The sequence below is a fragment of the Ipomoea nil genome, unplaced genomic scaffold (genome assembly GCF_001879475.1).
Source record: "Ipomoea nil cultivar Tokyo-kokei standard unplaced genomic scaffold, Asagao_1.1 scaffold0222, whole genome shotgun sequence".
NCBI classification, from domain to species: domain Eukaryota; kingdom Viridiplantae; phylum Streptophyta; class Magnoliopsida; order Solanales; family Convolvulaceae; genus Ipomoea; species Ipomoea nil.
The window spans coordinates 376,090-388,586 of NW_017616650.1; the positions used below are offsets into that span (position 1 = coordinate 376,090).

General features: G+C 33.2%; 3 protein-coding genes across 3 annotated transcripts; 1 reads left to right on the plus strand and 2 right to left on the minus strand.

Annotated features, from left to right (window-relative positions):
- Positions 1 to 3,500: 3,500 nt before the first annotated feature.
- Positions 3,501 to 4,117, minus strand: LOC109193019. Its single transcript, XM_019343787.1, has 2 exons — positions 3,982 to 4,117; positions 3,501 to 3,872 (listed from the first exon to the last, which is right to left on the minus strand). The coding sequence occupies exons 1-2, from the start codon at positions 3,997 to 3,999 to the stop codon at positions 3,579 to 3,581; spliced, it is 312 nt and encodes a 103-aa protein (XP_019199332.1). The 5' UTR covers positions 4,000 to 4,117; the 3' UTR covers positions 3,501 to 3,578.
- Positions 4,118 to 4,254: 137 nt separating this feature from the next.
- Positions 4,255 to 6,153, minus strand: LOC109193011 (uncharacterized tRNA/rRNA methyltransferase slr0955). The gene is made up of 2 exons (XM_019343774.1): positions 6,040 to 6,153; positions 4,255 to 5,943 (listed from the first exon to the last, which is right to left on the minus strand). The coding sequence occupies exon 2, from the start codon at positions 5,920 to 5,922 to the stop codon at positions 4,363 to 4,365; it is 1,560 nt and encodes a 519-aa protein (XP_019199319.1). The 5' UTR covers positions 5,923 to 5,943; positions 6,040 to 6,153; the 3' UTR covers positions 4,255 to 4,362.
- Positions 6,154 to 7,114: 961 nt separating this feature from the next.
- Positions 7,115 to 8,106, plus strand: LOC109193521 (mitochondrial import inner membrane translocase subunit TIM17-1-like). Its single transcript, XM_019344366.1, has one exon. The coding sequence runs from the start codon at positions 7,130 to 7,132 to the stop codon at positions 7,934 to 7,936; it is 807 nt and encodes a 268-aa protein (XP_019199911.1). The 5' UTR covers positions 7,115 to 7,129; the 3' UTR covers positions 7,937 to 8,106.
- The last annotated feature ends 4,391 nt before the right edge of the window (positions 8,107 to 12,497 follow it).

Genomic DNA, 12,497 nt, shown 5'->3' on the forward strand with positions numbered 1-12,497 from the left:
AAACAAAAAAAAAAAAAAAAAAAAAGACGGGGGTGACCTCCCCACCCCACCCCTCTTCCGCCGAAGACGGAGGAAGAGAGGGGGTGGGGGGAGGGGTTGCTGGCGGCCACTCTGTAGATTTTTTTTTTCTAATTTTTTTTAAATTTATTATTAAAAATTATTAAAAATGCCAACTCAGCTACCACGTAAGCATGTAACCTGTTAAAATTGATGGTAACTTACTATCAGGTGAAATTGCACGTTTTTGGAATGTTCAGTGGCCTAATTGCATTTTTTTTTTTCCGTTCAGTGGCCTAATTGCATTTTCAGATTACGTTCAGTGGCCAATTTGAACCTTATTCCTAATTATAATTAACTTAATAAAAAATATAAGAGGCAATTTCAATTTTGATCATATGACTATAGGGGTCTTGTTAATTTCAGTCATTGACTTTTAAAAGTGTCAATTTTGTCCCTTAACTATGCAATTTTTGTCAATTTTGGTCACTCCGGCCAAATTGTCGGCCAAATTTCGCTGGAAAATTTTAATTGTTAAAATAATGAGGGTATTTTGATCATTTCACGTCTATTTTCTTCTTCCCAGGCGAGTCCATCCCTTCCTCTCCTGTTTCCGGTGAATGCAATGAACTAAGATGATGGGGAAAGGAGGCTTGATGATATTAAAGATAGAGTTTAGAGGGAGAAAGAACACCGAAAACGGGAGAGAAAGAGATGGACTCGCCATAGAAGAAGAAAAGAGGCGTAAAATGACCAAAATACCCTCATTATTTTAACTATTAAAATTTTTTGGCGAAATTTGGCCGGCAATTTGACCGGAGTACTAAAATTGACAAAAATTACATAGATAATGTACTAAATTGACACTTTTAAAAGTCAATGACTGAAATTAACAAGACCCCTATAGTCATATGACCAAAATTGAAATTTCCTCAAAATATAATTAAGTCAATGAAATTATAAAATTAGCCAGTGTGTATTTATAAATATTTAAAAATTTACTTAAATACATGCTCATATACTTATTCACTATATTAATCATACAAAATTAAAATACTAATTTTAAAAATTTCTAATGTAATTATCTTAATTATAAATCTGGCAATATATATTATAATTAGGGAAATTATATAATAAAATTTGCTTCAATACATATTAATAAATGTTATCTGCATATACAATGATTACATAATCATATAAGGAAATATTTCTGGTTATCGATTAAATCTACTCATCATATAAAATTTAATATTATATCTTTTGATTTCGAAATATAATTCCCTTAATTATTATCCATCTTGTTGGAATTATAATATATATGAAATACGATTAGGAATAAATTAATTTAATTATGTAAATTTCGTTTATAAATTTATCTAAACATGTAAATGATTAAATATTATATTAACTATACAAAATTTTAATTTTTATTTTGAATGCAATGAGAATACATACCTCAACGGCAAATTCTTCTATGGACCATGAATACAAGGTACATTTTTAATATATTAAAAATACATTATTTGTGTACTGAATGTACATTATTTAATATTATACAAAACAATGTATTTTCAGTATTCAAATAATATACTTTCAAATAATGTACTTTACGTACACAAATAATATACTTTTAGTATATTAAAAATATACTTTTTATTTATGGTCCGCACAACTGTGTGGAACTATGGACCATGGTCCATGGTCCATGGAATAATGGTTGAGGTTCAAGTGTTCAACTATATTATCATATTGTATATTTTAACATATTTTCATTTCTACAATGTAACAGAGCTAGTAGCATTCAAAAAAAAAAAAAAAAAAAACATATTTTCATTTCTTTCTATTTTTTTTATTTAAATTTATGATAACATAATTTTTTTTCGTGCATCACACAGGTAAAACACTAGTTGTATATTATAGTTGATTGATATATTGGGAATAAGACCAAAGCTATTCTACCCGAGGAAGTGGAGCAAGGAGGATTCGAGTGGACTCGGACCCCGAGGTTGAGCCCCGTGCTGCACCCGGGCTGCCTAGGCCATGGCCGAGCCCCAGCGGGGGGGTGGGGGGAGGGGGTGGCCTCGGCCAGCCAACCCGTAGTCCCGGTTGTGAGACCGGACGCGGTCAAAGGTTGTTTTACCCGTTTCCCCCTTTTTAGGGGGGCGGTTGAGGGGTTTGGTTAGTATAAAAACCTTTGTAATTGTCTCATTAAGACATCTTCACTTCCATTGTCTAAATACAAGTCCTATTGTAATAGCATTACACAACGTATTAATACAATCTTTTGTCTCCGTGATCCACATTTATTGTCTTTTCCATTATATATATGATCTATTTCCATTATCCATTTATTATTTTTTATTTATCAAGTTTGATAATTCAGACCACCCGAATGAATTAAATCCATCAATAGTAATAATAATTATTATTATTGGAATTATTATTATTTATAAAACATAGTAATAATAATTTTCTTCTTTTTTTTAGTAGAGTATGAAGCACCGTCGTTTATCATTGTTGATTGTCGATGCCCATCATAGGCAACCCTAGCTTCATTTGAATCAGACGAAGCATACTTTAACCTTGTTTGGAAAATGGTGGTTAGTGAATTGTATTAGCAATTTTGACAAGTGAATTGTATTAACAATTTGTAAAAGAATGATAAAATTAATTCTTTGATATTAGACGATTTGTAAAAAAAAGTTTGATAAAATTAATTCTTTAATATTAATAGTTAACATGTAAAAGCTCTCTTTATTCTTTCATTTTTTCCACATCCATGGGAAAAGTGAAATTAGAGCCCTGAGGCTCCTAAATTATTTGAATTGCTTGCCAGCCCATTCGAATTAGTCAAACTCACACTTGAATGGTTTATTAAACTTGTTTAAGGCTGTGTTTGAAAACCCGGAAAATAATTTCTAGAAATCATTTTCCGGGTTTTTAGTGTTTGGCTACACTTGAAAAATTCAGTCAACGAAAAACATTTTCCGTTGACTGGGAAAAATGTGCTCAATTTGGCGGAAAATGACTTCGGCCAAATTTTGGCAGAAGTCATTTTCCGCCCTTGCTATTTCTTTTTTTCTTTTTTTTTTTTTTTTTTGGCTTCTGGCAGAACTGGTTTCCGTCAGAAACCATGGCTGTGGTTTCCGACGGAACTGGTCCAGATTTTTTTTTATATAGTTTTAAACATTTTTAAAATGTATTTTTTATTCTAAATAAAATAATTAAAATATTTAATTATACCATTCTACTCATTTTCCAGAAAATGAACCAAACACACAAAGCAGTTTTCCAAATGCAACCAAACATTGGAAAAGGAAAATGTTTTCCGAAAAATGACTCATTTTTCAGAAATCATTTTTCAGAAGTCATTTTCCTGCTTTCCAAACGGAACCTAAAGTTTTAAATTTTATACAAACCCGAGACTCGGGGAGTCAAGTAAGTTAATCATACAAACTGTTAAACACTTGGTTATAATTCCCAATAGTGAAAAACGACCAGAATTAGAACTTGGCTGAAATATAAACCAAAATCGACTATAACATTTAGAAACAAATTCGTTGGCCTGCAATAGAATGTTGTCACACTAGTACCACTTTGATCAATGGGAAAACCCGCCTTGTGATCCTAGCCGTCAAAAGATCTATGTTGCTCATAGTTGACCGGCTCAAACTAAGAAAAGGCAATAGACAGCTCTGACAGAAAGACGAGGCCAACTGTCCAACCAACTTAACTAAAATTGCCTGGTAAGAATTTTGTTGTTGTTCTTCTTCTTCTACCAAATGTTTGAAGACAGTAACTAACCTTTTTCCATGATTGAAAATCAATGGGTGATAAAGATGAGAAGTTAATTCAAAAGTGGCCTTTCCATCAACCTGCATGATATTGCAGCAGAATAGTAAATTTAAAGAAAACTGCACAAGAAAATGAAACCGAACAAATGAAGCAATGAAACTAGAATCTTCTATCGCACAACAATCTTACCTCCGGATCCTTTTCCATCTCGGCAGCAAACTGTCCAATTGAACCAGGATGCAACTTTACATTATCACCGAGGAACAATACATGGTTCACTAAAGACACAACACTATCAACTTACTATGTTAAGAATCATTTTCCACAACCTTGAACTTGCCTTTGTTTACAAAGAGGTTGTTTCGATGGCTCAAATACATAAGCAAAATGATCAAAAGGGGAGAATTTGAACAGTAGACCAAGTGAAGCCTTAAAGAATTAATGTATACGATGACAATATGCTTTCCTCAGTAAGATCATAAATAGAGACTTAGAACAAAAGAGAAGTTTGTTAACCACAAACTCTCATGGAACACATGAAATTGATTTAAAGTAACTTACAACCTGATTTTATAAAACTACAGGATTAGTTTGCTTGTCCTGCAACTGACTATTTGTACGGTAGTTTCTGCCAATCAAGTAATGAAGGAGGACGCCTGCTGCAACGCTTACATTCAAGCTCTCTACGGCCATGAATGGCTTGAAGTTACGACTCGAATAGTCATTATCTGTTTCAGCATCTATTGCATCTTCATCTCCCTTTGCAGTTATATCGACTGGGATGTTACCTGGAATCATAACCAGTTGAGTACATGACCTCTCGACCAATGGCCTCAAACCGGTGCCCTCACTGCCCAAAACAAGAATTGTAGGAACACCCTGTTCAACGTCATTCAAAGGAACAGCTCTTGAAGAGACTGAGCCTCCTAAAACCCGCCAACCATTATCAGCCGAAGATGTCAAGAACTGCATCATATTCTTGCAAGATCGAACCTCCATTAACTCGAGAGAGCCTGCACTTGCTTTGCTCACGACCCCACTCAATGGAGCAGAGTTCTTAGCGCACAAAACCACCCCTGAAGCTCCAAAGAAGTAAGCAGATCGAATAATTGCTCCTAGATTCTGAGGATCAGTTACCTCATCCAGAGCTAACCAAAGAGGGGCATCGTCTCCCTCAACCAAAACAGGTTCTAATTCTTTAATGCTAACCATTTCTAATGGAGAAGCATCGAGGACTAACCCTTGGTGGGGCCTGTTATCAGCAACCATGTTGAGGTCATGTTTAGACACCTCCTTTGTACACAAACCAATTTTTTCGGCCATCTTCAAAACTCTCTCAACTCCTTTCTTATCCTTCTTCTTCCTATTGTTTCCACTCAAATCCAACCCTTCTTGAACATACAAAGCATAGAATTCCCTCCTTTCAGCAGATAAAGCAGCCAAAACCGGACCAACCCCATAAACCCCTTCACCAACCATTTTTGGTACTGATGATTCTGTAGCCTCTTTCCATGTCTTCCGACCCCAATTTTCCTGATTATTCCACCTCTTAACCACAGGCCTGTCAGAGCCATTTGTCACTTTAACTCTATTAAACCTATTCTTGATCTTATCCCATCTAGGATCATCAACTTCCTCAGTTTCTTCTTCCTCTTCTACTTCACCATCATAATCTTTATCCTTGCCCTCATTCCTTCTGCCATCGTATCTCCTAACTTCAACATCTTCCACACTAGAAACACCACCTTTCAAGTACTTCTCTGCAGATTCCTCCCAAGCAGACCGGCTTGTTCTCATTGCCATCACTTTCTCAGAATTTTTAGCTTGTTTAGCTTTATCAATTGCTAGCCATGGCAGATTCTTTCCACTGCCTCTAGCACCTTTACCCGAATAAGAACTTGAAAAACACCTACCACTAATTAATTGACAACTCCCCGCAAAAACTCTACTCGAAAAATTCCGGTTATTGACTGAGATATGAATGAGATTTAACAATGGGCACTTTTCTTGGGATTTTCCAGTGAACCCATTAGAAAAGTTCCCAGATTTCAATGCGAATGTATGACTTAGTGCTTTTGGGTGGCACATAATCAATAAAGATTGAGGCTTTGTATGAAGTTGCTTCAGCATAGTGGGCTGCTATGAATAAAACTTCAAAAGATATGTATAAAACAGCTTGAACTGAACAGGGAATCTGGAAATAATGCTATACTAGTTAAAGTTCATAGATGATGATTAAAATAAAACCTGGGAATTTTCGAACGGCTGCTTCAATTCTTCATCTGCAGCCCAAGACGGCTGAACTGGAAATTCTTGTTGATGAAGGATTTTTGGAGGGTTTATCACTTTATCTTTAACATACGACGCCGTTCGCTTGGCTGTAAGATTGCAGTTTCTAAGACCCCCTTATACTTGGTTAATATTGTATTATGATCCCTATATAAATACAAGACATTAAAAAATAAAAATAAATATAAAACGTTGAGCATACCATTAATGTAAATGGAAAAAAATTAATTTTTATTTTAATTTTTCATAAATATTACTCCGTAAATTGTAACTGCTAAATACATTTTTTGTATATTTATCCCAAAAATAATAATAATAATAATAATTTGAGAGTCATCGGGAGAGCTTAACTGGCCAAAGGTAATCCGTAATCCTCCTTGTGCAAAGTATACAGGCAAAATGTGGAAACTTGAAGATTGACCGGGTGAGTCATGATTTACCTCATCTAGCCGCATCATCTAGCTGCTCTTGTGTAAGGATTCTGAGAGTTTATGATCATTTTAGCTTAAGCTGAGATAATTAATCTCTTCTTCCATTTCATTTTATTATTTATGTGTTAAATTCCGTTAATGAGATTTGATTAAAGTTATTTTTAATTTAAATCTTTATAATATTAAATTTTAAAACAAATATTATTAAACATAAAAATTAAATTAAAAATAAGTAAAAGAAAAGAACTAATATAACCTGTGAATAGTAAATATGACATGTAAAATTAGATAGAAGTCATAGAAGAAGCACAAATTACAAATTGTAACACAACAGAGTAGTTCAAATGGCAAATGAGCTCTCTATTCCGGAATTCTCCTCTACAAGTGACGATTTTCTTTGGGCCAGTTCCTGTGCCTCTCGGAGCGAACGGAAATTAGTCGAGTGGACCTGAACCGTTAAACAAACAGAAAAAGATCCGGACCACCTCGTGATTTACACCAAAAAAAATAATTACAAATTGTAATTGTGAATTTTCCTTGTTACTAAAAGAAACATTATTGTATTGGAACTAGAAGTTGAAAGGAAATTTCATATTTGGAGTCATTACAAATTGTAAATGTCATATAGGAAAAGTTGCGTGGTTTTTCCGTCATTGACCGCTAACCCCTTGTCCAAGTTGGAATCTGCAAAATCAGACCTAAAAACTACAAATCCATTATTCTTTTTGACCTTTACAAATTACAATCATCTGAAAACCCTCTCTAAACCCTCAGCCGCCGCTATGGGAACGCCGGAGACTTCAAGGGAACCATGTCCCGATCGGATCCTAGACGACGTCGGCGGCGCGTTCGGCATGGGCGCTGTGGGCGGCTCCGCCTTCCACTTCGTTAAAGGCCTCTACAACTCTCCCAACGGCGCCCGGATGATCGGCGCCACCCAAGCCGTCCGGATGAACGCGCCCAGGATCGGCGGCAGTTTCGCCGTCTGGGGCGGCCTCTTCTCCGTCTTCGACTGCTCCATGGTCTACGTCCGCCAGAAGGAGGATCCGTGGAACTCGATCATCGCTGGAGCCGCCACAGGCGGCGTCCTCTCCCTGCGCCAGGGCCTCCGCGCCTCCGGGCGATCCGCCGCCTTCGGAGGCGTCCTCTTGGCTCTCATCGAAGGCGCCGGTATCATGCTGAACAAACTCACGAGTGTTCCGCAGGACGCTCCGATCTACGTCGATGACCCTATGGCACCCCCAGGTGGGGTCCAGCTGCCGAACGCCACCCAGGCGCCGCCGGAGTCTTCCTCGACCGCACCGTCGTGGTTCGGAGGATTGTTCGGAGGAAACAAAGAGGAAGATAAGAAGAGCAGCGGCGTGAAGACGGAGATTCTGGAGAGCTTTGATTCGCCCATCCCACCAACATTCGAGTTAAAGTGAAATTCCCTTCAAAAATTTTAGTTTTTGTTGTAGAACAATTGAAATTAGTTTTATTATGAGAATATTTGGGGGTTGGTCTGAAGAATCAGATTCAAGGCTTTAGTAGAACAGTAGCAAATGTATGTTGTCTTTCCCATCAACAATATATGAATTTTTGCAATTTTCAAACAGCTGAGAATTTGTAATTTATCTGCAAATAAATATGGCTTGTAAGAATCTGGGCAATCTTGAATATTGTTCATCTTGGTTGTGTATGCTCATATTGCTTTTTGAGTGAATGTTCATGGTATAATGCTCATGCCTCTCAAGTAAATCAAATTGAAGCTTAAGCTTATTGCATACATGAATTGCTTGTCATTGCTACACTGCAATTGTTATGCCGTGGACACGCGCCGTTTGGCAATTGTGGAGTAACGGTGTCATTAGTGAAAAGAAAGAAGACCGTTTGGTAACGGTGCTTTTAGTGAAAAGAAAGAAGAGAAGTGGATGTTAGTGAAAAGAAATAAGTGAGAAAGAAGGCCGATGTAGATGTTAGCGAAAAGAAAGAAAGAAATAAGTAAGGTCGTTGTGGATGTTAGTGAAAAGAAAGAAGTGGAGTAACGGTGAAGTAGGTGCTTTAGTAAAAAGAAAGTGAAAGAAAGTACTTTTCTGAAATCCCGGAGATGAAGATCCATCGTGGGTTGATGTCATTTGGAATTTTTCCGTTCTTTCTTTCGAGAGAGATAGCCCTCCTTTCACCTAGATAAATTTATGGAATCATCCAAAATTTGAAACGTGAAAAATAATGAGAATCTTTTGTTTCAGGCTCCATTTAAAAAAAAAAAAAAAAAAAAAAAAAAAAACCAATCGGGGTAATATGTCGATGATTTTTACTTATACCATAACTAATTCCTATATTTGAAAATCTATTGAAATAGATCCTCTTTATCAGGTACCTCAAACTTTAGTGAAAAGAAAGAATTCAGCAACATCAAAAATTGTGAATATAGAGTTCAAGAATTATGAATATAAAATTCAAAAATTATGAACATAGAGTTCTGTAATTGTGAATATAGAGTTCAATAATTATGAATATGAAGTTTAAAAATTATGAACATAGAGTTCTATAATTATGGACAAATACTGAAAGAAAACAATTTTTTTTAATTGACACGTAGAAACGACATTGTTTTGAAACCGTGTTCACCTTTCAAGCTGGATACGGTTCCACAGCATAATTTGCCGCTACAATGGGATAGTTATGCTGTGGAAACGTGTTCACCATGCGCATGGTAAACACAAGGGTAGATCCATAATTTCTATACTGTAGATTCATTATTTTTTTATTTTTTATTTTTTGAAAATGTAGATTCATAATTTTGTTTTTCATTTGTTATTAACCGGATAGATACATAATTTCTAAGCTGTATATACATAATTTCTATACTGTAGATTCATAATTTCTGTACTATAGATTTATAATTTCTATACTGCAAATTCATAATTTCTATACTATAGATTCATAATTTCTGTACTGTAGATTTATAATTTTTGTACTGTAGATTCATAATATCTGTAACAACAAATGAAAAACAAAATTATGAATCTACGTTTTCAAAAAAAAAAAAAAACAAATTATGAATTTATATTATAAAAATTATTGATATACCACTGTGTTTACCATGCGCATGGTGAACACATTTCTACGGCATAATTTATCCGCTACAATGGCGATGGAGTTTTTTTCATCCTCAACCCAATCGTTATGATGTGCATCCGTATGCACCATGCATGGTGCATACGGATGCCAAAACGACGTCGTTTTATTAAAAAACGCGCGTCTCCCCTTTAAAAAAAATTCAGGTTCGATTCCCAGCAACAACATTATATTGTTCATTCATTCTGGAATTTTAGTTCATAGATTATGAAATTATAGTTCATTGATTATGGAATTATAGTTCATCGATTATGGAATTGTAGTTCATCGATTCTGAAATTTTAGTTTATAGATTATGAAATTTTAGTTCATTCATTCTGGAATTATTTTTAGTTCATAGATTAGATTATGAAATTATAGTTCATCGATTATGGAATTATAGTTCATCGATTATGAAATTTTAGTTCATATGTTGTTACTGGGAATCGAACCTAATTTTTTTTTTTAAAGGGGAGACGCACGTTTTATTAAAACGATGTCGTTTTTACATCCGTATGCACCATGCATGGTGCATACGGATGCACAGCATAATTTGCCGCCTCAGCCATGGCATAAAATGGTCCATTCCTGTTATGGGCCTATAGAAATAAACCAGCCCATCATGTGAGTCCAAAGTTCAAACAACACACCCATTAATTGTCTCTCATAATAAGTCATAACATCGTGATAGATGGAAATAGGATCTCCATAGCAAATTTTATTGTCTACCACAATCCATGTAGCAGCGTGGATCATGTAGTAAAAACAACGTGGTATCATTCTAATTACACTTCAATTTTATTTGACAATATATATTATTATATGAGCTCTGTTTTTTAGTTTCGTTTTTCACACACTAATTTCATAATAGTAATATTAAAGTATATTTTAATTACACTTTAACTTTACTTGACAATAAACGCAATCATTATTCCGTGCACCATGACTAAAATGTAAATTTTTATTATACTAAAGGTACATTGTTTCTGTACTGAATGTACATTATTTTGTATATTATTAAATAATGTATATTTATAAAATAGATACTACCATGTAAAGAATTATAAGTATTTCCAAAAAAAAAAAAAAGTATATTCAATACATAAATAATGTACCTTTAGTATATTAAAAATGTACATTTTATTCATGCTTCGCAAAAAAAGTTGTCCAATATATATTATTGCATGACTTTTATTTTTTGTTTTACTTTCCATACACAATAGTTTCATTATAGCAACATTAAAGTATTATTTTAATTATATTATAATTTTTTTGACAACACACACACATATATATATAACTATAACGTGATACATTATTGGTTCACAATAATCTATATATATATATATATGTATATATATATATATATATATATATATATATATATATATATATATATATATATATATATATATATAAAAGTAAAATCTTCCTAACAAATTTTCCCCCAAAACTTTTGTAGTAAAACTTATTTGGTAAGTAAATGTCAAATGGAAAATAAATAAATAATAAATAAATAAATAAATAAATAAATAAATAAATAATAATAATAATAATAATAATAATAATAATAATAATAATAATAATAATAATGTTATATACCTTAAATAAATAAATTATTATACTTTCCCTTAAATAAATAAATTATTATACTTTCCTTTTGAATTAGTATTTTCTACCTATAAATACAATGGCTTCTTCAATCAAAGAATCTCAGACTCATCTCTCTGCTTTCTTTTTGTATAAATTTTTTACATTTTTCTAACTATATTCTCACGTACTTCAATATGTTTTGCAGTTTCTATCATCTGATATGAGTTTGAAGATACTTAAGGAGGCCCCGCTTCAACAAAAGGAAATTGAGGAGGAAGAGCATTTGTAACAGAACCCTATTGGTTTAGTTTTTATGGAAGATTGTAGAGATGCGATCGAGGATGATAAAGACGGTAATTTTGATAATTTTGTAAGATTTTCTGAAACTTAGAGTTAGTATGTTGACTTCGAGATTTGTATATGCCATTCAAGTTTCTATATTTTTTTTACCAAGCAGAGTTCATTTTACAGCATTTTTATAATATATATATATATATATATATATATATATATATATATATATATATATATATATATATATATATATATATATATATATATATATATATATATATCACAACTTGAGTAGAGTGTTTGTTTAACCTATTAAAAATCTCGCTATATTTGATTTTTTTCTAAATTTGTGTAAAACACAAAAATAATGATTATTTAAAAAGAAGAAATAAATAACAAATACAATTTCAAATTTTGTGTTACTCCATTCACATATTAGTATAAATAAATAAAAAGTAATAAAATAAAATACAAAGGAAATATAAATTTTTAACCAAAAATTTAATTAGAGAAACCTCCCAAAAAAATCCACGTTGTACTGAACCCAAATAAAAAAATACTGGCAATGACACAATCATAAGGATCAAAGGGAACAATGGAAGACCCAGACATCCAGACATCATTGATGTACCGAACGGTGATGAGAGACTCAGAAATAGGAATATCATTATGAATGAAAACGGAGATTTTCTTGACACCCGAATTTAGTTTAAGGAGAAGTTTACTCTTGAGTACAAATGTCTCCTCAATGGATTTTGTATGGACGTATAGAGTGTATTTATACACCATGGATGAGTTCAAAATAGCACAATATTGAAATTATAAAATGGTAAGAGATCTCAAAAAAGGTAAAACTTTCAAATTTTCAGTTAGTACAAAAAATGTTATAATCGCCGAAAATATATATCTTTAACTTTAGACAAAAATTAAAAATGAAATCATAAACAATTTTAATAATTGACTATTTCATTTCTATGTTTCTTGAAAAATGATGGGCAT

What these genes read in the sequence shown, in the direction of transcription:
- LOC109193011 (XM_019343774.1), bottom strand. Translation starts at nt 5,922, where the DNA reads ATGCTGAAGCAACTTCATACAAAGCCTCAATCTTTATTGATTATGTGC.
- LOC109193521 (XM_019344366.1), top strand. Translation starts at nt 7,130, where the DNA reads ATGTCATATAGGAAAAGTTGCGTGGTTTTTCCGTCATTGACCGCTAAC.